Source organism: Vidua chalybeata, chromosome 2 (genome assembly GCF_026979565.1).
Source record: "Vidua chalybeata isolate OUT-0048 chromosome 2, bVidCha1 merged haplotype, whole genome shotgun sequence".
In the NCBI taxonomy this organism is placed as follows: Eukaryota; Metazoa; Chordata; class Aves; order Passeriformes; family Viduidae; genus Vidua; species Vidua chalybeata.
The window spans coordinates 24,639,367-24,664,287 of NC_071531.1; the positions used below are offsets into that span (position 1 = coordinate 24,639,367).

A 24,921-nucleotide genomic window follows, 5' to 3' on the forward strand; every position below is an offset into this window, starting at 1 on the left:
TTACAGTACCTGAAGGGTTGCACTGCCCACCTGTGGGAAAACCATGTCAGCGGGGATTTAGGAGCCTCCAGATAAGGAGATGCCTAGGCTGGATGTTCTTACAGCTGTTACTTTCATGTGGAATTTATTTGCACTGAAATCCTTACTTGATTTCTCAATTGTTGCCCTCCCTGAAACTATTTTTTGGAGAGGTTTACACCCTGGTCTTGATGGAGCATTTCCACACCTATGCAACCAGTACTGCCCATGAGGGAGGAGCCCATACCAGGCTGGCATGGAGCTGCTGACCCTGCAGGTGGACACACCATGGATTTGTCAACTTGGATCCCACTGTGAAACCAGGTTGATAGCCAGGCATCCTACTGAAAGATGTCTTCTTGCAGAAACAGCCCGTTGTCTGATGCTGCATCACTTGACCTTATGTGTCCAGTGTGTGATTGTGCCCTGGGATGAGCCAGCAGCTGATCCAGCTTCGAGTGGATCTAGTGCTGCTCCTCAGGAAGGCAGGCTGAAGCCAGTGCCCCCCACTTAATGCTCTCAGGCACATGGTGAGATTCTTCATGCTGTCCTGTGTGAGGACAGGAGTTAGACTTGATGATCCTTGTGGGCCCCTTCCAGCTCAGGATATTCTATGATTCTGTCATTCACTTCTGAGGCTTTGGACACTTAAGAAGCATTGGACTTACAGGACAAGGCAGCAGCAGCTCTGCTGGCCGTGCAAGGCAATGATAGGCGTGCAAGCTGAGGGCCACATTGTAAAGGCTTTTCCTGGGATTCAAGAAAGCTTTGTAAATGAACCATAGAGAAAAATGGCTGTAATTTTTCAGAGCTCACTGTATATGAAGATGACATTTACCCAGAGGAGAACTGTTTCCACAGTATACAGACATCTGGAATGCACTGTTAGATTGATCCCTTGTAGCTGAAAATTACCATTACTGTTCAATTGCACACAGACATCTTAAATTATTAATGGAATTCCTGCCTGAGGGTAAACATTGTAGATTCACATTCTGAGATTTTCTGAGAGCTCTTTGATTGCTCACAACTAGGGCTGTTAAATACAGTTATTTGCTTTATACATCTTAAATGGATCAATATCAGCTGAAGAAATATAAGGGGGAATGGAGAGTGACAGTAAAGGAGTAGGAGTACAGCTACTATCAGTATCCCTTGCATCTTAAGGGATTTTTAAATCTGGCTTGAGGTTTTGTCCCTTAACCTCTGTGGAGCAGTTTGGGAACCAGCCCCAGACCTGCACACTGCCCTTATAATCATGGATGTCTCAGGGGCTGTTTTCTGGGATACCAAAAGTCTGCAGTTTATGAAGGGGAAGGAGAAGACCACATGGCCCTTGCAGCAGGGCTGCTGTCCTGGGCAGTCCCACGAGCTCTTGGTTACCCAGAGAACTCATCTTTGTGTTTTCCTGTCCTTAAGGGAAGTTATATTTTACTCCTGGATACGAATGGCTTCTTTCTAAAGACACACCACTAGAGATGGCACACGGGGTTTCAATCTGCTCTTTGCCTGTGTGCTGCACCTTTATTTGGCACTTGTGTCCACTACAGTTGTTCTTTCTACTCCTGTCCCCTCACCAGCTTCTTAAAGCCAACTGCCACAGAAGAAAAGTCAGGCTGAGATGGAAGAAGTTGCTTTGCCTCCTTTCCAGGATGCTGTTTGTGCTATTCCTCCTTTTGCAGCTGTCTTGGGGTAAGGTTTCCTAAGACGGTGTGAGCCAACAGAACAGCTCCCTGCTGCCAGAAGGGGGTGGTTCCCATCCCAGCCCCTGGCCAGAGCTCCTGACACCACCTCTGCCAGGGATGGCGTGCACCAGGCTTCTCTCCAAGCAAAAGCAGTGGCCAGGTTTGGCTATTTGGGTAGGTGAATGGGAACAGGAGAGGGTCTAAGAAGGCGCTAAACCATGCATGGTGGTGGGGTAGTGGGGTCAGCAGCAGCAGAAGTGGGACCAACTCCCTTTTCTCAGCCATGGGCAGCTCTGCAGGCTCAGCTGGGCATCCAGCTTCAGCTGCCAGTAGCAGCTCAGCTTTCTTTCTGCAAGTGCTTCCCAGGTGCCATCTCTGTCCAGGCAGAAGGGAAGAGCCCTCAGGTTCAGGCAGGCACACGCTGTGTGCTGTGAGAGGGTGCCAGGTGCCCATGCTCACAGGAGAAATGCAACGGAGAATTTGAAAGCCTCCCTTTTGGCAGGATGGTGCTATTTGCTGTTACAAACTCAGTCATGCAAAAAGAGGAAAGGTTCTCCAGACAAAACTGGCACATAAGCAGAGTGCTAAAGCTTTGAAAAATACTTATGTCTGGACTCTGAAGTATGCTTCTTTTTAATTCTTGTAAGCAAAATAACTTTCTCTTCAGGGAAAAGAGAGACCAACCCTGCTATTTTCTTTTTAGCTCAGCCTAAACCCGTGAAAGCATTGGCATATCCTTTCTTATAGCAAGATTCATCCTCACTCATACCATTTCTATCTATACCATTCAATCTACACATTTCTTCATACAATCCTGCTGCCCTCTGACTTCCCAACAATGTCAGAAAACTTCAGCACTGAAGTGAGGAAAGGGGTGATTTAGTATGCCCTGTAGGACAAAGAGAAAAGATTCTTCTAACATTGTGGAGAGAACTGTTGTTATATTTGATGCTCCATTTGCCACAAACAATATCTTAATACAAACATGTTTCACAATATGTTAATCTTAAATCAAGCATGTAATTATTAAGACTGATGTATCACACCTAGAATCACAGCAAAGTAATTAGTCCTTACAGTGCCATTAGTTTAGAGCATTTTAAAATGAATGGTGACATTCAGAGATGTTGTAGGGTATGTTCACAATTCCCAAACAGTGAATAAGATAATTTCATTCATCCCAATGTCAGAAAACATGTGGTCTGCTATAATACACACAAATGTATTTGGGATTTAAAAATGAGAATTAATTAATAAGATGTTTGGGTCTGGAAAGATTGGATGGAGTTTCAAAGCTAGCATTTGAACCATATATTAAGTGGATTCTGTGTCACTTTGCACTGTGACCCACACATGGTGAACATGCACAGTAGTAAGTAAGCAAAAAAAAAAGAAGTAAGCAAAAAAAAAAAAAAAATTAAGCCTCCCCAACAGCACCAACATTGCTTTTGATGGAATCACCTGTTTAAAAACTTTTAGGAAGCAAACTATCGCACAGGCAAAGCATGATCATTCCAAATGCCCCAGGAAGCAAAAGCATGAGGGATATTGATACTACAACATGTTTTTGATGACTGAAAACTCAAATCTGACCCCTGAAAACATATTTAGCTAGACTTGACATTCAGGCCCAGAAGGCTATGCCAAGTTATTTGAAAGTCCAGGACCTCGTTTTTAGCTGGCTGTTCCTCCATTACAAATGCACAAATGCCATTCAAAGTTGACCTAGAAAGAATTACATGACACTAATATTGCAACATGAGCCCACCTTCAGGAGATGCTGCACAGCTGTGATTTTCTCAAATGCATTCTAGTAGTAAAGCTGAGGTTCAGAAGGGACAGTGCAGTAATTTGTTAGCACTGGAGTGCAAAAGTCATCTGACATAAGACAGGAAAATCCAAATCTGTGATATTTCAACCATCTACCAGGGCTTCTGAAAAAAACTACCCCAAATCCCCCAAAGTACTTGAACACTTTGAATGTATCACAGTCCATAGTGTGGATATCAAGGTCAGCAGGTCAGGCTAATAATCATCATCAAATCAGAGGTATTGCAAACATTTTTCAGACATGTACGTGGTCCAAATCCTTCAGTGGCAAATCAAGCTGATTAAAGTCAAGGAGGGAATAAATGGTCCCCTTAAATCACAAAACCCTCCCTTGCAAGTCACTCTCCATCAGAGGCATTTGCAAGGGCCATGGGCTGGCTGCCAGGGCCTCTTTGCTAGGCAATGCCTGAATGTGGGTATTTGTGGGTGAAGGCACTGCACACCCAGGTTCAGGCATTGAAGTCTCCCATTTCATTTGCCCTCCACTTATTTATTACTCATTGAGCATTGAACATATTCTTCTCAGCTGTGGAAAAGCTGCAGATTTTTGCCAAAGACAAAAATATTTTCTCTTTGTTAGAGAAAATATTTCTCCTTTAGCTATCACTTGGTATTTCTAGCTCTTACACTTGCCAGATGACTTGTGACAGAAACCTCTCTGTGTCTGCTGTCCTCCAACACATGTGCTCAACTGTATGCACTGCTACTTTGTCCCAAGGCATCCTGTTCAGCATTTGCTGTTTCTGTAAGGAACATAACCACCTCTTGGCTTACTTTGAGATCACTTTATTGCTAGACAAGACTCAAAACAGAAATAAACCAGGTTTATTTGATCAAAGTTGTGTTAAACAAGTGTAAAGTGCTAGCTTGCTTACAAAAGACTGTATCTGCTGCCCATCCTGTGTTTTACCTGTTCTTTTCTCTTTGACTGTTCTCCCTGCTTGGCATGGCTTTACTTCAAACAATATATTTTTAGTAAGGAATCATTTTCTTGACTGTTTTATTCCTGTTTGCATGTGGACATTTTATGTTTGCTCTTGAAGTGCCAAAGCATGTGGCTTTACAAAAGTAGAGCACCTCCATGCTGTATTGATATGTTTATACTAATGAAGTATCTTTTAAATGTGAGCTGTTTGAGTAGAGAGTCCTTGATCTCCAGTTTTTCCTCATCTATTTACCCCTTCTCTCAAGTGTCAAGCAATTTGCAACCATCAGATGACTTCCTAACATTTTACAAATCACACATACAGAAGGAGCCCTCGGGGACAGCGCTTTTTTGTCTTCTCAGAGATGATGGGAACCCTTTCGTGAGCTGCATGAAAATTTGCCACTTACAGAGTCTAAAATGCCTGACTTTGACACACTTCTATTTGTGTAGTTCATGTGGTGCCCTCAGTATCTGCAGGGGCTGCGCATGACTGTGGTATCACAGATGTCTGACCCAGCAGGCCATGTGCCAGGGGATTGTCTGGCACAGCATTGGTGTTTAAGTTTTGTTAGAGAAGCACACTTCAGGAGAAAGGTGAAAAACTAATAAAGTCACCAACACAATGAGCCTCATTGTTTCATTTCAGCTTTTTTGTCACCAGCCTGATCTTGATGTCCCTTGGCAATTTTTTCAGATTTCTCCTTCTGAAATTGGTGCAATAATAGTCTAGTGAAGACCTTACTGGTGAGTTGTATTACTCCAGCCCTGACCTTTAAAATTCAATGCTAACATGGTTTGAGGCTAGTTAAAAAAAAAAACAAAACAAAACTATTTTTTATTTGAAGGGAATTTTGTCTCTCTTGCACAGTAATCATTCCCACTAAAGTAACAAAAATTGAAGGATCTTCAGACCTCTGTCTTATAGTGAGTACTGAGTTCAGAATTAAGTTCTGCAGCCCTTAGATTAGGCTGTAGGAGAAACAACAGGCGAAAAAAACCAAAGAATGGGTGAGCTGGTCCATCTGTGCTGTGACAAACACGGGGTTAACAGCAGTTTCCTTACTCACTTGTTAGCTTCAACCAGGTGGAGAGTAGCTCAAGAAATCCCTCATGCTTCAATTGTTCCCCCAGCACTGGACATGCAATAGCAGGGGTGGGCCCCAGCCAGCTTTTCTGTCTCACTGCTGCGCACCAGCCCGCTCCAGGAGCGAGCAGTGGGATGTGCACAGCATGGGGATGCCATGTTTGCTGTGGGTTGGGAACTTCTGGAGGTCTTGCCTGAGGGAGAACTGGTCTCCATGCCCTGTGGCAAGAGAAGAGCTGTGTCCTGCACGTCCTGCATGAAGAAGCAAGGGCTCCTCCCTTTATCCTGACAGCCCAGGAGGTATGTGAGGGAGGTGGGCCTGCAGGAGAGTCCCTGTAGTGGGTAGTGTGCTTCTTCAGGCTCTTCAGGTTCCACCCCAACACGAGTTTCTGCAGCGTGTCTGCACAGAGTGCACAGTGCTGCCGTGGAATCAATGCATGGTCCTCCCTCAGGTGCCACCTTTGGGGTTTCACGCAGAAGAGTGGCAAGGCCACCACAGGTTATTGGGGCTGACATTGTAGAGGTCTTGTGGTTCTAACAGGGATGGCCTCAGCTCCAGCACTCCCAACGTTCCATCTCCCTTGACTCCCCCAGTCCACCTGCTCTGCTCATAAAGAGGAATCACCTGTCAGGCTGGTGACACACAGGGTGACAACCACACAGTCCTAGCCCGTGTCAGTGAGCAGCTGTCTGCTGTCTGCTTCAGGGTTTCAGGTGAGTGACTTTTCTAGGTGAGTTCTCCTGATGGCTTTCCATTAAAACATGCACCTTCTCCCTGTTAAGAGAGTCTTCACAGGTGTAAAAGCGTTTCTCAAATGTTACAGTAGAAGGCATAGAGGTGGCACAGTTACACCAGGTCCACCTTGGTTTCAGGAAGGCTATAGGAAAATGCTGGGTTTGCTCCAGGCAGAGGCTACTCTTCCTCTTCCCTAACAAAGCCATAACTCTAATGCCCTGCAAAGTGGCTGTGGTGCCTCCCAGCACAGAACCGGGCAGCCCTGAGTCTCCACAAAGCACTAGGAATGGTCCTCCTGCCTCAGGGATGAGACTGGTTCTCCTTGCAGAGCCAGTGGGCAAGAGCCTTCCCTTGTCTGCTGTGATAACCACATGGCAGCCCAGCCTGCAGCTCACTCAAGCACAGCTTTCTCAAAGGAGGCTTTGCCCTGCTCGAAGGGAAACACCCAGCTCTCCTCCTACCAGGGTTGGTACTGATGTGATTCCACTTATCTACCCTGGTAAAAGTGACTTTGTACTAAATATTTGTTTAGAGCCTGCATTATTTGAGAAAGGCCCGTTCCATGCAGTTTCTAAAAACTGATGCAGATTTTAGGTTGTGGACACCTTCTGGTGGAGACTGACCATTCTCTGAAAAGTCAGTTCAGACAGTGCTGGCCTTTAGTTCTTCCCCCAGCTTACTTTATGCAAGATCTTTGAAGAAACAAGGATACAGAAAAGCTTTAACATTAGGAGTAGGAGTAGGGACATAAAAGTAGAGATAAATAAGCAGCTGAAAGGAGGATATAGGTGAAATCTGAGAGAAATTTGTGTTGTGACCTACATTATTCAAAACGCTTCTAAGTGATGTAGGAAGAAAAGCATCCATCATGCTGGATGGGTTTGTTGGTCAGAGAATCATAAGATTGTTTAGGTTGGAAGAGATCTCTTAGATCCTTGAGCCCCCCTGTTAAAGCAGCATGCCATGTTCACCACTAAACCATGTCCCTAAGGTCACATCTGCAAAATAATCCCAAGGTATCTGAACTGTGACCAGCTGCAGTCAGTTGCAGAAGATCTCATGGTACAAAGTAACTGGAAATAAAGGCAGAGGTGAAAGCTGGTGTTACAGCATTCACCACAGGTCACATAAGGAAAACAATCTTAACTACATACACACAATGGGCTCTCTATTTCCTCTAAATACATAAGAAATATCTGATAGTGCTTTGAGAACACCATTTCAGTGTTAAGTAGTAAAGAGACTCTTGGTAATTACTAGGAAAAGAAGGGAGCACAAAACAGCATGCATCATTACACTGTAAATTTATGGTGCATCCTCTTTTGATATACTGTCATCTCATCTCAAAAGGTTATCATGGAAATGGAAAAGAGGTACAGGAAATAACAAGAGTATGCTGTATAGATCCACTTCAAAAAAGCACTGAACAGAATGTGATTCTTCTGCTTGGGAAACAGATGATTGAGGAGAAATATGATGTAGCCCTACAAAATTGTATGCTGCAGAAGAAAATTTATTCACTGCTTCTCACAGAACTGTGGGTCACCAAATGAAACCATGAGAAACAGCAAATGAAAAGGAGCACTTTTTAATGAAAATTGAATTTTCACAAAATACTGATTTTTTTTTTTTTTTTTTGAGCTCATTGGCAAAGGATGTTGTAGTAGTCAAAATTATGTGCAGGTTCAAAAGTAATGAGACAAACTGATGGAGAGGAGTCAGCCAATGGATATGGGAAACTGGTATGCAGATACGCATTCTGACTGGGGCAGCGGTCTGGGCAGGACTTGGTAGCAGAGACAGGCAGCAGCACCTGGGGCTGCAACAGCAGGAGCACAGTGAGGAGCTCGGGGCAGGACCCCCGTGCCCAGCACTCGGTGTCAGAGCACACCTGGGCAGCACCAGTTTGGTGCCCCAGAGCGGAAAGACGCCGATAACCGGAGCGAGTTCACCCCTGCAGTGCTCGGGGCTGGAGCCTCCCCCGTGAGCAGAGGCTGGGGCTGGTCCAGCCTGGGCAGAGACAGCTTTGGGGGAACCTCACAGACACCCCAGAGCCCCTGGGGAGGGGAGGGAGAGGAGACAGCCGAGCCCTCGGCAGCAGGAACTGAAATGAGAGGGCTCAGGCTGGGCACTGAAACATTCCCACGAGGACAGGCAGGTCCTGCACAGGGAGGCCGGGCAGGCTCCATCCTTGGGGCATTATGAAACCTGGCCAGGCAAAGCCCTGAGCAACCTGGTCTGACCTCACTGCTGGCCCTGCTGTGGTGCATGAGGTACCTCCTGAAGTCCCCTCCAGCCTGAATTTCCCAGTGATCCTATCCTCTTATCCTCTGATTCTCTAATCCTAATTCTTTCAGGGACAAATTTTCAGAGGTCAGAAAGGGGAAAATACATGGGGGAAAATATTATATTGAACAAGACTGCCCCTGATTTGAATTCAATGCATCTGTTTATTTTTAATGTGTTCTTACAAAGAAATAAATGCAGACAGTAAGAAAAAAATTAAATTTTATAAAAAGTGGAGCACAGTTCTGAGGATAACAGAGCACATGAGGAGAACCCCTTGAAGGAGAACCTTGAGCCTTGTGACAGTATAAAACTGTAACTGCAGTTGATTCATGTCTATCCTGAGGAGCTATTTCAAGGAAGAGAAAGTAGTTTAAGGCATCCACTCTGTCCTGTACATCTTCAGCTGGTTCCTTTTGCAAGTTCCTATTACTCAGCCAATCGATCACTCCTGCCCTGTGGCTGCAGAGGTGTCAATGAAAGCCTTCAGTACCCTGCACAGTCCTGAATGCACTCACTGGTGAGTCAGGCAGAGGAAAAAAAACAAGCTCAGACCTATGTTCCTAGGCTGAATTTGTAGGTTTTGTGGCTGAGAAGACCTAGCACAGGTGTTTTCCAGAGTGACCCAAGCTACTGGATCTGTAGTGTAGAAAACACAGATGTGTTTTTCACCTATTTTCACACAAGGCCATTTTTCACTTAATTTCAGCCCATGTTTTGGTACTGAGTGAATTCCTGAAAGGGTTGCAAGTGGAAACTACAGTTACAGAGCTGTTGGTCTCTTGGAAGTCCAGGGTAATGTTTCAGAAATGTCCATGATGTGAGGAGGCTTCAGCTCATCTACTGGTGCAGAACAGATGCTGTATGGACTGTAGGGTGGGAACAGTGTGAGAGACATTCACAACCATTTCTTGGTTACAGAGAAATCTCTGTGCTGTTCAGCAGCATTCATCCTTTTTTCTTTTTATCTTTATAGCTTTTATAAGAAGGACAAACCAACTCCTCCATCAAGTGCTAGAAAGATGCTGGCAAACATTGTTTTCCTCATGCCATGGGACTCTCTGAGATAGTTGTCTGTTCATGAGTCATTTCATGACGATGCACATTCATTTTACCCTCAGGTAAATTTTAGGCACAAGTGGCCTTTCCCAGCAGAGAGAAGACCTTGGTGACATTGCATCTGAAATCTAGACCTAGCACTGCCATCACAGAACCACAGAGTCACAGAATGGGTCAGGTTAGAAGAGATCACAGTGGTTATCTCATCCAGCCACCCTGCTCAAGGGGAATCATCCCAGAGCACAGGGCGTAGGATTATCTTGAATATCTCCAGTGAGGGAGGCTCCACAACCTCTCTGGGCAACCTGTTCCAGTGCTTGGTCACTGCACAGGAAAGTTCTTCCTCATGTTCAGGTGGAGCTTCCTGTGCCTCAGTTTCTGCCCATTGCCTCTTGTCCCATTGCTCGGCACCCCCGAGCAGAGCCTGGCTCCATCCTCTGACACCCTCCTTCAGATACTGACAGACATTGATGAGGTCCCCTCTCAGCTGTCTCTTCCTAAGGCTGACCTGGCCCAGCTCCCTGAGCCTTTCCTCATAAGAGAGATACTCCAGTCCCTTAAACATCTTCGCAGTCCTCCACTGGGCCCTATCCAGGAGCCCCGTGCCTCCTTTGTACTGAGGAGCCCAGACTGGGACTCCATCGTGTCTTAACCAACGCCTTGTTCCACTTTGTGTAAGAGCTGAGGAGCAGGCTTAGAGCATCATGCTTTTCTATCCCTAAACAGCAATGCCTGATTTCCTAGGACAAGACATCACATTTCCAAATTAATCGATATAGTTGTTTCCAAAGTTTGATACTACAAATCAAGCAAGAAATTAATTTCAGAGTGCAGAAGCCCTGTACTTTCTTTCCCTCTCAAATCAGTTCCAAATGCTTCACTCAACAAGTTTCTCCTCTTTTCAATTACAACTCTCCGGTGGTAGCAAATAAATTTATTTCAAACACACACTTTTCTCTTCTTTTCAATTATAGTATCCTCTCAAGTAATTTAATTTCTTTCAAGTCTTCAATTCACATCCATCTTTCTCTCCAGCAAATGTATACACCTGGTAACAGAAATGCATTCCAGGCTCTATTTTTCCATGGAGGTTTTGTAAGGTGTTTTTTTTTTTCTCCATTACCTCTGAATTGACTAAAGCAGTTCCACAAGAGATACTTACTCATAACACATGAAAGCTGCCCAAGTGGCCTTTTGTTTGGGCCATCTCCTTTGGTTCCAGCAGCTGCCCTAGTCCAGCCACAGGAGGGACTGGAGTGCTGAATGTCAGAGTTCAAAACCTTATTTTGATAAAAATTTATTCATTATAATTTGCAGCACTAGCTGATGTGAGAGTGAAACCAAGAAGGCCGCATCATTAGCTGCTGTAGGCTGATATTTATCTCCACCTTGTCTCCACTGAGTAATAGAAGATGTGGAGAAGGACAGGGCTTACGAGGCACGTGAGGTATGGACAGAGGGGTGAAGGAGCTGGAAGTCAGTGACTTCCTTGGAGCTGAGACTGGGATGATCAGTACAGTGTCTGGCTGCTCTGGGAGGGGTGTCATGAAAGACTGGAGGACAAGGCAATCAATCTGCTAGTATGTGCACTCTATCCCTCCTGAGAATAAACACAGGACTGAGGTGACCATTTGAGGTGACCAGTGTTCCACATGTGCAACGCTATTTATTCAAAAGGGGAAAGGTGGTGAAAAATGCACATAAATTCATTACAATAAGAACTAATTTAAACTGCTTACATGACAGTAAGGGGTTCAGGGAGTGAGGCAGTGCATGGTCCTCACTTAGCATAGCAGAGATAGGTGGTTGTACTCTGGGATATTTGTTAATTGAGCCAGTTGAGTCAGTAGCTTACTGAACAGGCATGAATATTTCTCTGATGCTTTACTACAGCCACCTGTCAGAGGATGGGTAGAGCAGTCAGTAATCCACAGAGATCCCCGAGGAGCTTTCTGCTGCCTTTGTTGGCTTAATCACAGCAGCGAGGAGCGATGATTCAGGCTTTCCTTAGAGCTGTGTGAGGGTTATGAAAGTGAGGGACAGCTCTCCTGAGTCAGCTCTCCTGAGCTCCAGTGATCTGATCTCAACAGCTTGCACATAGGGACCGAGGTGCTGTGGTGTTTTCGCTGTTCCCACCCGCTCCATCCCCTGGCAGGTCACCAAGCAGGCAGGATCGCTCCTCCCAGGCACTGGACAGATGGACCTCAGTGCCTGTGGTGGACAGTCACCACCAGCTCCTGATGGTCATGGGAAACAGATGCTCACACTTGCTCTCATTCTGGACATTAAAATAGAAAGCTTGTTTCTGTCTTCAGACTCCTCAGCTAATAGTGGTTTATTTCTCTCTGAATTTGGCTTTTATTGTGCACCCCAACTGACACCTGCTGTTTGTTTATTGAGTCTGTTTTAATGAGACTCTGTATTTTTTTCTTTTCTTTACTTTTTTGTTGTTGTTTTGTTTTTTGTTTATTTGCTTGGGTTTTTATTGATAATATCTCTCTCCACATTTCACTGTGGTTTCAGTTCATTCAGTAGCTTCCTAGCTCTATAGCTCTGACCCAGGATCTGGCACAGTACTCAGTCTGTCTCTCTGCCTATACAATACCATTTCTTTCCTTACAAAGGCTTGTTTTCCTAACATATAAATTGTGCAGAGAAGCCATATGTTTCCATAGCCCATGTGCTCTAAAGCATAGCAAACCACTATTTAGAAAGAGTGCTCTGCAGTCCCCTGTGCAAGCCAAAATACACTCCTTGGCACAATGCCACTCCCATTTACAGAACAAAGCGGTCTCAGGGAGAAGGTTCTCAAGAGGGCACCAGAGCTGATGTGCACAGCAGAAATATAGGTGCAACCAGAGACCAACTCAGCCAGTACAATCCACATGTAATAATCTGCAAGACAGAAACCTCCCACATTTTAAATGCCACACAAGGCACATGCTGAGCTCCTCTTCCTGCAGTGTGCATCAATTAAACTCCTTCAGAGGTTCCTAAGTACACCAAAACCCACCTCTAGCCATTTGGAGCAGACAAGGGATTGTGTGGGAGTGCACAGAATGTTTGCTGGGGCTTCATTAAATGCTTTCCCCACTTTGCTTTTGTCCTTTCCCGTTTTTATTCTGTGTCAAACATCTGTGCTCACAACTGTCTCCCAATTTACTCCCCTCACCATTTGAGAGGGATTTTTGTTTTCACTGCACCAGCACACCTCCTTGAAAGCCTTGGTAGTGGAAATTACAGGAGCGACTGGAGCTTGCTTGTGATCTGCCACAAAAAGCACCTACTCTCTCCTGGCAGCTGTGGCTTCTGCTGAATAGGGGAACTGCCCCTTGCTGGCAGCCCCAGGCAGGGTGGGAGAACATCTGCTTGCTGCAGGCAACAGTGAGCTGTGCTGCATCTTGCTAGGAAGAGCCAGTGGTTCTGCACACCTTTGGGTTCAGACACTGGGAAGGGACAGAGGGACAAAGTAGCTGCTGGAAGGGTTCTTCCAACCTCTTGGCTGGTTGTCCTCTATGTCACTCCTGTTTGATCCAGTTAGTCGATTCCAGGTAGGAAATTGGATGTGGAATCTGCTTCTTGCTCCAGAGTCTTCCTGCAGCATTTAGGCTTCCACAAAGCAAGGAAGCCCTTTCCAGGACTGAGACCTCCTTCCCATCCTTCCTCCTCCTGTGAGGCATGCACCTCCATTGCTGCAGTTTGATATCCTAAGTATTGTTTGTCCTTGTTTTGGTTTTGGTTTCTTTTTCCTAGCAGATTTGGAATAATCAGTTTTGGTTTCTTTCTCTGTCTCTTTGCTGGTGCCTCTTGTTTCAGTTTTAAGGTATTGCCCAAGCTCTGCACACCCTCAGGGAGCAGCAGAGAATCCAGGGTGAAGTTAGAGCAGAGCTGCACTCAGGGCTGCAGACAATAAATAGTGCAATGATGGATGGGGAATCCTACACATTTGTGTTGACTGAGAAGTCAGAAGGGGGTCTTAAAAAGAAATCTGAGTAAAGGAAGGGTTTTTCTTCAGACTGACATTACAGATGCAGGATGTGGAGGAAGACTGTTTTTAATGTATAATAAATCAAACCTTTCTTGCACATAATCACAATGGGACACAATCTGTAACATTCAGAGTGTTTGATATTTTCAAATAGGTTCCTATGGGAGAAAATATAGAAGAAGAGGAGAAAAGACAATATCTCAGTGTTACTGCCACTCCATGTTAGAGCTGCTGTTTTCTGAACTTCTTTCAGAATGAAAAGAGGCAATCATGCTCATGTTTGCTGTTGTTAATCTCACAGTACCCAGCTGACCTGTCCAGAGGTCACCTGTGCATAACTGGGTTCCTCCACTCTGCAAATGGAGTCCAAGAGATGATCCTATTCTCTGGTCTCTGGATTCAGCAGGATTATTCCCACAGCTGTTCTGCCTTTTACTATTGGGGTCATGGCAGGCTTAACCTCAGGCGGACTACCAAAGACCTAATAAATAGAGCTTGTTATTTTGGGCTTGGTGCCACGCTAACCTGGTTACAGAGCATCCAGCTGGCACACATCTGGCTGGGGCTGTGCAGTGCTGGTCAGAGCAGCTTATCAACAGCTTGAGGAATACAGGGCTGCTGCAGCCAATGTGCCCACCAAGCCTGTGCCATTCCCAGCAGGGGAGGCTTGGCACCAGGGACTGGGAGGGCTGCTGGTCCTCGTGTGGAGAGGGATCTGCCAGGGTGAGGGCCATGCTGCCACTCTGCTTTCCTTCCCTCTGGAACCTTTCATCCTCCAGCCCTTTGCCCCTGCAGGCCACATGGCAGGTCTAGCACAACTCCACCCTGCTGATGGGCAGGGGCTGCCCGTGTTAGGAGAAGCTGGCTTTGCAGGCCCTTGGAAATGTGAAGGTGGGTGCTGCCACTGTAGTTCAGATCCTTGTTCCTTTTCACACCAGCATGGACAATGGTGATTCTTTAGCTCCAGAAGAGTGGTTGGAATACTCTTGCCTTCTGTAAAACTGCCATCTACCAGATGTGACAGGGCAGCTGCCCCTACTGATGGAGGCAGCACTGCTCATGTAGAGAATTGCTGTGCATTCAAAAAAGGGGTGATCAATGATGTTTTACTTGATTACTGTCAGCAATGCCAACCTGTACCTGCAGGATGATGCTCCAAGATGAAGAGTAAAGATCTATCTAGCAAATGGTGACAGTTTCAGTGAAACAGTGTCCAACCCATCAACTAATGGAAAACACCTCTGTGATTTATCAATATTAGAATTTCAGCTGAAAATACAGATTTGAAATATTAATTATGAATATAGTCCAATAAATAAATCCCTAAGCATTTTATCAGATGTACTGTATATAAAAAAATCCTAAGGATTTTGCACTTCCTAGAATTTATAGGATTTTCTGGTTGGACATCTTATAGTAGAAAGAACTGCTTGATCTCAGAAACTACCACTTAAGTAAGTGCTTTTCTACATCATGCATATACTTTTTGCTTGGTTCTTCTTAACATTGTTCACCTGCCTGATTTTGATAATTTGTCTTTCTGGTACTGATTTTTAGAAAATATTTGTATTATACTGTGTGTCGAATATGAAGCAGAATGAATTCAGGTTCTAAGCTAGGTAGCTAATGTCACTGACACTTGATCCAACTTGCAACACCTTTTAAAAACGATAAGAATAAAGGAAACAAACCTCAACTTCTCCTCCCCCATACAAAACCTGCAGGCACTATGAAGTTTGTGGGTGCCACAGGGAAGCACAAGTAGGTTTGGTCAGACTGAGCTGCCAGCTAGCACTTACAAACAGCACTTGACCCTTCAGTAACATCAAATGGAGAACTCTTCTAATACGTGGTATTTCCTCTGGAGTAAGATTACATCCTGCCTTTGCAGCAAAAGAAACTCAGGCAAACTTATTTTTCTCCTTTAACTTACAGTTTTAGCTGGCAAGAAGAAATATAATTAAGACTATGCAACTTAATTTTGTGTTCAGCTTCAAGTAGCTGGTTATCTCCCTTGTGGAACACTGCTCAGATTAGTGACAGAGCCAGGACACTTATCTTCAGTGTCAAATGTGTGTCTCCCCTGATTGCACTTCAGTCAGTTAAGCCTAATTCCTACTGATCTGGAAATGGTTATCAAGTCCTGTATGTGCAGCTCCATCTCAAGGAAGCAAAGAGAAGTTACTCATCAACACTTAGGCTTTTTGGTGAGAGAGATGATGTCCAGCTTTCATTCTCATACCACAGGTAACATTCATTATGCTTTTTGGGGGGTAGGGTATGATTTTGAGAGTGGTAAAGCTTTTAAATTGGATATTAATAATGCTCATAACAAAGCAAAGTAGATGGTTATTTTATAAATTATTGAACTGTATTAAAAAAAAATTAAAGCCAGATATGCTTTAAAAATAAAAATCTGCCTTAAACCAGAGTTCTTTTGATCCTTGCCTGTGAACAACCAGGCACCAATATGAGACAGGAAACTCTGGGAAAGGAAGGAGAGGTGTGAAATGTCTGGGAGTCATTAAGCAGTGCATCAGAAATGTAGTTACCACTTGCCAGGAATAGTAAATTCTGCTTACACAAGACTCTTTTTTTTTTTTTTTTTTTTTTGCCTGATTCAGCTGGATCTCAAGGATTTCAGCTCTGTGAATCTGTATTCCCCAGTCCTGCAGCAGCAGCAAAATGGGATGCTCCCAGGGTACCATCTTCCATTCTTGCCTCTTATGCTTCAGCCTAATTGCAGCACAGGAAGATGCCACTTCTATTCCTTTTTGTCCCTGCAGGACATCCACAACACTGCTCCATCCCAGGCAATCTGGCCCCAAACATGGCATCCAGGACTTCCACCCTGGAGCATCAAGAAATTAATTTTAGCTGCACCTTGACACAAAGCCATTCTTGGATTTAGGGCCAAATAACAGAAAAAGAACCACAAAACACTCCAAATCGAAAAGAAATATTAGAGTGTCAGAGAAGGTGTGGATTTTTTGTCACAAAGGCCCCTAAAAGCATGCTTAAAAAGAATTTCACTGGGTTAGTTACGGACCTGGAGAAAATGTATCAGGGTTTGAATATGTCAGTGGGAAGCTGCAGTGTGTGTCACATGTAATGGCACCAGCAAGGAAGGAGTGCTCCAGCTACCTCACCCTCTGCTGCTGCTGCTGCCCTGCATTCCCAGATCAGGGCCCACAGAGGATGTACTGCACTGGCTGTGTCAGCATGGGAACACAAACTGGGCAGCTCTGTGCTGGGGAAGGTGGTTTGTCACTGACTGGGACAAAGTGGCAGTACACACAATAGGTGGAGACCTGTGCAAGGCTGTAGCTGAGAGTGTGTGTGTGACTGGTAGCAGCTGTACTGCAGGCTGTCCCTTGTGGGACAGCAAGGAATCCTTTCCTGTCTAGGTGTGTTTTCTGCTCAGGACTTATTTCCATGTGTTGTGAGGCAGCTCTTTTGGATGTATTACATTTGTAATTGGAATGACAGAAGCTCCGTAGTGATTTGTAACTCAGATATGAGCAGGAAGGTGGGGGTCAGTTTCAGACTGTAGGAGGCCATGAGTTTGTTGAAGTAGTGAAATACACTAATTACACTAATTACAGTGTCTTTTGCTAGCTTACGGAATGAGAGACAGAGCAAGGATCAGGATTTGATCAGTAAGATGCAAGACCAGCAACCAGGAAAGTTCACAGGGTGTGAAGTTATTTGCAGCTGCTCTTGAAGCCAAGCAGCAGCTCATCTTAATCCAGTACCTATCTCAAATGAAATCCTTCCTTCATCACTGTTAGAAGTTTAGTCTAGATTTTATCTGGAATCAGAGGATTGTTAAAAATATTAAGGACTCTAACTACGTAAGAAGTAGTGTAACACTTCCCTCTTCCCTCTTCCAATGTTCCTAATTTTAACTACTCAGCCAGAAATATTCTGTGTCAAAATACTGCCTGAATCTGTACTGACTTGTATTTCTGCCAAAACTCTGCAAATGGTTTTGAAAAACAAAATAGGAAAGGAGCTACATTTAGGGGGAATTAGGGCAAAAACATCTGCATCAGCCAGAAATAAACTGAAATTTCACACAAAATTGAAAGTCAAAGAGATTATGAGGAAGATGGTGAGAATAACCAGTTAGTGAACTCCATATGACATTTGCAGTGGTGCTATTGAGTTACATCTGGCAGATGGAAAGCAAACTTTGCTTTGAGACAGCCATCTCCAGAACCAAGGTAAGAGTAAGACAAAGCAATACCTAAAAAAAAAGTTTGCTTGATGTATTGAGAATTTGAGACTTGGACAAAAGGCCCAAGTATGAACAGTCCTACAATACTACTGCCCTTGCCAGGCAATGAGCTTGTGAGACTTTAACTCCAGGTGTTTAAAACCCAGCAGTCTCTTCAGGAACTGCAAAGCACAGCTTCATTCAAAAGGCTCAGCACCACTGTCAGCAGAATCTGAGACTTGGTAACTCAGGCCTGAGGAGGGTTTGTGAGAGCTGACAGGCTTCTCAGACTACCTCAGCTGGTCTTGCACAGCAACCCCAGGAAAGTCTTCTGCACTTTAACAGCAAGATATTTAAAAACAAGGCCTCTGCATCAATAGCTGCATGTACCTGACCACCGCAGGAGGTTTGGAAGTAGATGATTTTTAAGGTCATTTCTAACCCAGGCCATCCTATGATTCTGTGGTATGGAAACACACAGCTGCACCTGACAGAACCCATTCCATGATTGACAATTCTTGAACTACCAGTTCAGCACAGAAGTGTAGCTGGATCTGCTGAGCTTATTACTTTTGTAACTTATTGCTCACAGGTATCTCAAATTACAAGACAAACTGAAATCCAGAAAATTCCAAGTAAGCATGAGAATTTCTTTTCCTGTGAGTGTGGCATGGGCTCACAACACCAGCATACATTTGGGTATGTATTCACCAATCTCAACCATGCTGGGATTCTGTGATTCCCTATTTCATATTTCATTGAAAATGTATGGGATAATTTTAAAAGACTTTAGATGGCCTTTGAAGTAAATAATTATATTGCCTCAAAGAGCACCTGCAAAAATGCCATCCTTAAATTCTTACCCTCACTTGATGTTTTAAAATTGATACACCTCAGCTCTTGCATGAGTCATCCTCGTCACCGAGTTCTACCTTTGCAGCATTAACTGTAGATGACACCTGGGGGACACACATAGTGCACCTACATCATATGGCCCCGACTCATCTTCTCCACATAATCCTAATTTAACAATTGGCTTCAATGGGGCTTGACAACAGATACAGACCTTGAAATCTCTCTATCAGCTCATGGCTGAACACGCAAGCACAGAAGTGCTTTTTAAAATAAAGCTCTAAAGTTCTCCCTTTGAATTTGAAGTACAATGCCTTCCAAGGTATTTTTAGGTGAAAACGTGTGAAGAGCAAGTGAATTAAAACCAAATGTACAGAGATTTAAAAAATCTTGCCTTATGAAGAGAGTATAAATCTTATCATGCTAAAATTGTGTACCTAACATTACACCCTCATATGCCAACTTACTTGTACCCAAAGCAAGCTCTCGGATCAGTTTATAGCCATGGTAAGATGGAGTAAAGTACGATGGAAGTGCTTATTATGAGCTGCTTTGATTTATTTGAAGAAGTACAAGAAAGCATGTGGAACAAGCCTGGCAAATACAAAAAAGATCCCAAAACCCAAATGCTACAGCAAATGAGAGCTACTGTCTCCTGTCAGTACAAAGGCAGTGGCACGTGCTCCTCTGGGCACTACACCAATAAATGAAACCATCTAAAACCAGGGCCCAGGTACAGCTGTCCAAGCACAAGCAAGTGGTTAATGTGGATGCCAGAGCAGCTCATCTCAGGTGACACAGCTTTGACTAATGGATTTTGGTGGTTATTTTTGGTTTTTGTTTTGTTTTGTTTTTGTCTCCAGAAGGCACTCAGAAGTTTTGCTGGTCTGCAAAAGAATCAATTTTCCTGCCAGTCCTACTCTCAATCTGAACACACTGTGAGCATCTTGTGCCTAGTGAACCATATAGAGTGTAAAGGCTAATTCAAACACTGACGTCTCTGCAATGAGTAGCATTTTGCTTAAAAATGTTTGAATGAGGCTGTAGTATTTTTTATTTACGGACAGGCAATATTTTAACCCAGTATTTTTTAAGCGGAAGGCTGATGTGACTTGTCATACACCTGATATCCAGTGTGTGTTTCTGTAATTCTATCAAGACAACTTGTTGGGCTGTTCCCATTTGCATTCATATAGTGATGCAAAGAAATTCACCAGCAGCACTGAGCAAGATTATGAGAATTGTGACTTACACACTACTGAATGCTTTCTCAACTTGTCGCTAAAATAATAAAATCTAAACAAAATATTCAGATACAATGTAATATGTTTATTTTTTTAAATCCAATTTGTAAAGATCCTTTTTTAAACAAAACAAGAACAAAAAAATCAACACAATTCAGAGGGCTTATCTCATTTACCATATTCTTCCCCACTCTTCACTTACAACACAAGCAGCAACTTATAGTATTAGTGCTCATATAGTGCACTTATATGAATTTTGATTTGTGTATTAAGCATTAAATACAATGTATTTTCCATGAGCATAGCCCAAAGAGTACACAACGTTACATTTTCAAAGCATATGTTAAAAATAAAAGACAATAAATGCATATCCAAGACAGTCAAACTCAAATATTTTGACTTGGCAAATTCTATAACGAGTAACAACAATTTTAAACTGCGTACAAAGCACAACAGTGCCAACATGCCTCCGGTCTGTGAGCTATGGTAAAACATCAAGCACACATACAAAGGAGAGAAGCCCAAGAAACCCACCACAGAGCTAACCTGAGGCACACCCAACTGCGACTGAACAAAGGCAGCCCACGTTCCCACTCTGTAATGCAAAGAGCCCAACAACAACAAAAAGCAATTCTACGCTACAGAAAGTGAAACAACAACTTCTTCCAAATTTGTCTCTGCATTTTTAAACAATTTGTTAAAAAAAATGTAAAGATGAACGTCTAATTATACCAAACAAATGTACAAACTATAAATCAGAGAAGCTCCAGAAGATTGCCACTTACAACCTTGCATAGTGAGAGCTGGCATTGATATTGCTACCATAGCTTCAGCAGAAGATACAGAAAAGAAAAAAAATTACCTCTAAGTGATGCACATATGTAGCATTTTCTTCACAAAATTCAGTTAAACATTGTTTTAATAAAAGGGAAAACAGCTCTAAAAAGGGAAAGATAGTGTTCACAAGCTTAGGAAAAAAATACAAAACCAGAACATTCCATAATAAAAAAATAAAACCAATAAACATTCCATCATGACAGCACCTATTTTATCACTAAATAAGCCCCATACATGCAACAAACTACAACTATTGTATAAGGCCATCAAATTAAAGGTTTACTTTTCATATAAACAAAGTGTAAAAATAGCAGTAAGTTGCGATCTTCAAATTTAATGCTATGTGAGGATTCTGTCCCCCAGTTTCATTTGGTAGCAATTTCAGTATGCGTTTGATATAAATGTCATTCATCTAGGAACCGTGGTACAAATACATTGTGCCTAGGACAGTATTATCATATTTCTGTTCGACCTTGACAGAATTGGAATGCTCAACAACACTACTGAGTTCAGGGATGCTTTCAGCAGTATCCCCAAAACCATGATAGTGTCCATAGTGCAAAGTGTCTCCAGGGTCTTCCACCCATGAGGGCCGGTTAGAAACACAGCTACTTGGGCTTCCATTCAGGTGCAGAGATCCACACATATCGGTGGAATTACTCATGGCTTTTTCTGGTTCCTCGGCGCCGTTACTGGTATGGATCCGATGCCTACTGGGAGAAGTTACTCCAGGAATTACTCCGTTAGGTGTTAATGCTAAGCACTCCTCACGCCTGGCATCCATCCCACTGATCTGCTGTGCGGCGGTGAAATCCAAATGTCCATTGATGGCACATCCATTTGTCAGTGCATTCAATATGGAGCTACTGCTATTCATATCTGCATTAAGAAATACACCTGTCACCAACAATTAAGAATAAATCGGAATACATCAAAACGTCTCCACTATACTTCACTTATTTAAAAATATTTCCATACACAGCTTTGAAAATAAATCTATCCTTTCTTTATAACAATGTAGGTAGTTCCAAGTAATGAGAGCTGACCAGTAAATTTGTGTCATGGATTCTTATGTTGAAAATGCAACTATCTATCCACATTTGTTTTGAAAATATGTCTATATTAATCTTTGCAAAGACAATGTGAACTTCTCAGATTTTTTTTTTTTTCATTTAACTGTAAGAAGTAAGTGGAGCTGACAATATTCTGGGCAGTGTTTTCAAGGGCGGAATAAAAGTGATCTTTCCACCTTAACTGTAATGCCTTCTTGGGATGGAAGATTATGTACATACAAGAGGGTGAAGGGTGGGTTTTTTTTCCATTTTTCAGCTGCAATTTAACAGTGGTTCTTTTTTTCTTTGTAGTTGTAACACATCACAGTACAGTATGCACTGAAGTCAAATAAAGAAATGTTACATTGGATTGCTAATATAAAATGCTTCCAAGTTCCTTTATTCAGAAAGTACTTCAATGTACCTAGCAGCTTGCTAGATAACATACTGGGCAGGTTTGTAATTAACGTTACGCTTATAACAGCACGTGTACAATCCACATGCAAAATGCCATACAATAGCAACAGCAGAGTGCACAGAAGACTAATAGTAGTAGGAAAAAAAAGTCTAAAAATGTGCATGCAAAAATCACTGACAACTGTTTTGAAGCAATTTCCCATTTGAAATTAGTAATTAGTACAATAGGTTTTGTTTCCATGAACAGATTTCATCAGTCTGTCTGAAATGCATGTTTTTGCAGTGGTACTCAAAAGTACTAGCACAAAAAATGCAAGATATATTCTGCCTTTAAAATATAATTTATTTCTATATTGGTAAAGATGAGCAAGGCAAACATAGCAACTACAGAGGTATGTGGTGACATTTTAAGATTTTACATTCTGTGATTATCCTTGGATACATGCACATATGTTTATGTCTCCATGAACGCATAAACCCATGTGCAAAACAGGATTGCATTTACTGCGTGTATGCAAATTAATTCAGTTAATTTAGTCTGTTGGCAACTTCCCATATTTGTAAAACATTGGGTTCCCATTTAAGTGACACATAATGAGTACCACTGTCTGACAAGGATGAATCTGGAGTTTTGGTTCTCTCTCAGTTTTCTGCATGGCTATTATTTGAAGTATGAATTACAACACTGATACTTCACAGACACCAGTATGTTACACAAGAAATGTGTCCAATTTGTAACTCCCTGGATGTACTAACTGGAGTTTCTCATTTCGTCCCTACATCAGTTAAAATAACCACAGCAGCCAACCTTCCTAACCATGAATTCTCATTAAAAGTGGAAAAAAAGCCCCACAAATCCATCACAACATCAAAGTTAATACTTCAGTGATAAAAACGCACGGAAGGAGTTTCATATAGTGTTTATTAACTGAAAAGTGCAAAATTTTAACTGTTGAAAGATAAACCATTATAGGCTGGTTTTGCCAAATCAAATTTAATAAATCTGGCACTTCTATTAGTTAATATGCAAAAGTGGGTAATGAATAGCTCTAGTGATATTTATAGAATGTTATTGGTTAAAAATGAGCACCTATAGTAATACAGTAATAGTATATATTTATGAAAGAAAATAATTTTTCCATAAATAAGAACACTTAGTAATTATCACTGGAAAATACCATAGTCTACTTTTAAAGTATTGATTATATATATATATATATATATATATTTATTCCTAATATATTAAAATATCTATTATTATCATTCCCTTTGTTGAATTGGATCCTGTGGTACAAAGCATAAACATATTGCTGGCAGAAAAAATTGATAAATAGGAAATTAATTTCTGAATGTAATAATGCACTACTGTAGTAACTCCATGTCTTAACCTACAAAGTACAAAAAAGGCTGACCCAAGACAGTTTTAATCAAACTCTATACACATCCTGTCACCAAAAGCATCTTGATCGAGCAGCCCTTAAAAAATCTAGAGCGTTAATATTGACCAATCCAAGTTAACATTTTGACTGTTTCATGATGATTGGTACAAAACACAAAATCTGTTTTCCCAGGTACATTAGTCCCAAATAGTAGATTAAAACTGTGATGTCTGGTCTTCTATTTACATAAAAAAACCCCACAGCAGGATCCTGCACTTATGTCATTGTGTCTGAGCAAGTTCTGAACAGAGGGCGTACATCTAAACTATTCACTATAGTATTTATTGTAGTATTTTGAATATAGTTTTGTCACAACATGTTATTTTCAAAGCTAGAATATACTTCCCTATCAAGTCTTCTATCTACTCCATCAAAATTAAACAAATAATTTAACTTATTTTTGAATTTCCTTTAACTCAAAATTATAGCAAGTAGAAGCAAGGCACAACGTAATACAAGCCTCAGGTTAAAAGTGAAACAGCCATCGTGGACTTGTTTACCTGAAATGTTAAAAAATTACTAATAAACCTTCTCTTTCACCATTACAACACATTGCATGAAACAGCTAATTTTTGATACCTACTAAACTCCCAATATAATGGGTGTTACAGCAATACAATAGTTTTCAAGACTCCAGACAACAATGTGCAAAAGTAAAGGACTAAGTTTTATACTTAAATTAAAAATAAAACGCATATTGATTCTTGCAACGACAAGGAGTTTGCATTGCAGAAACAGTATATATTTCAATTTCTTTTGGTCCAACAGAAGTACTCTCCTGTTGTTTGCTGTCTTCAACCATTTGAATGTTGTTGTAGTTAACAGGAAACTGTCCACTCCCACCTGATACAACAGCAAACTCTCTATCAACGTGCATATTGTCAGCATCGTCCTCAGCTCCTCCATTCAGCATTGGTATTAAGCCATCAAAGCTGTAAGCTGACAAAAAAAGTCATGTTTAGTCATAAGTGTGCACTTGAAAACTCAGACAGCAAAAATTTGAGTACTTTGATTATTAAAGCAAAAGAGAAAATTACCAGGGTACCTATCAGACTTTGCACCTACATATTAAAGTTACTAGTCTGATGTACAAATAGGTTGAATGAAGAGAAATTTAAGTTACTCATACTTAGGCTTTACAGGCAATGTGGCAAAACCAGCACATTGCTCAACTCACATTTGTCTACAGTCAGTTTAGACTGCTCCCTTTTACACTCCCATGGGCCAGGTCCCCAAAAAAACCCCAC

The 24,921-nt window shown here is 42.3% G+C and overlaps 1 protein-coding gene and 1 long non-coding RNA gene across 2 annotated transcripts in view; one reads left to right on the forward strand and one right to left on the reverse strand.

The window, feature by feature from the left end:
• The first annotated feature begins 6,193 nt into the window (after window positions 1–6,193).
• On the forward strand, window positions 6,194–19,981 carry LOC128784689 (uncharacterized). Its single transcript, XR_008429579.1, has 3 exons — window positions 6,194–6,259; window positions 18,426–18,532; window positions 19,549–19,981. It is a non-coding gene; the product is annotated as an uncharacterized LOC128784689 (long non-coding RNA).
• Window positions 19,982–19,993: 12 nt separating this feature from the next.
• Window positions 19,994–24,921, reverse strand: part of ANKRD10 (ankyrin repeat domain 10) — a 37,554-nt gene continuing 32,626 nt past the window's right edge. Inside the window, exons 5-6 of the mRNA XM_053936511.1 lie at window positions 24,518–24,613; window positions 19,994–21,645 (exon numbers count right to left, since the gene is read on the reverse strand). Coding sequence (XP_053792486.1) covers window positions 21,179–21,645; window positions 24,518–24,613 — 563 coding nt within the window. The 3' untranslated portion in view covers window positions 19,994–21,178. The remainder of the gene's footprint in view (window positions 21,646–24,517; window positions 24,614–24,921) is intronic.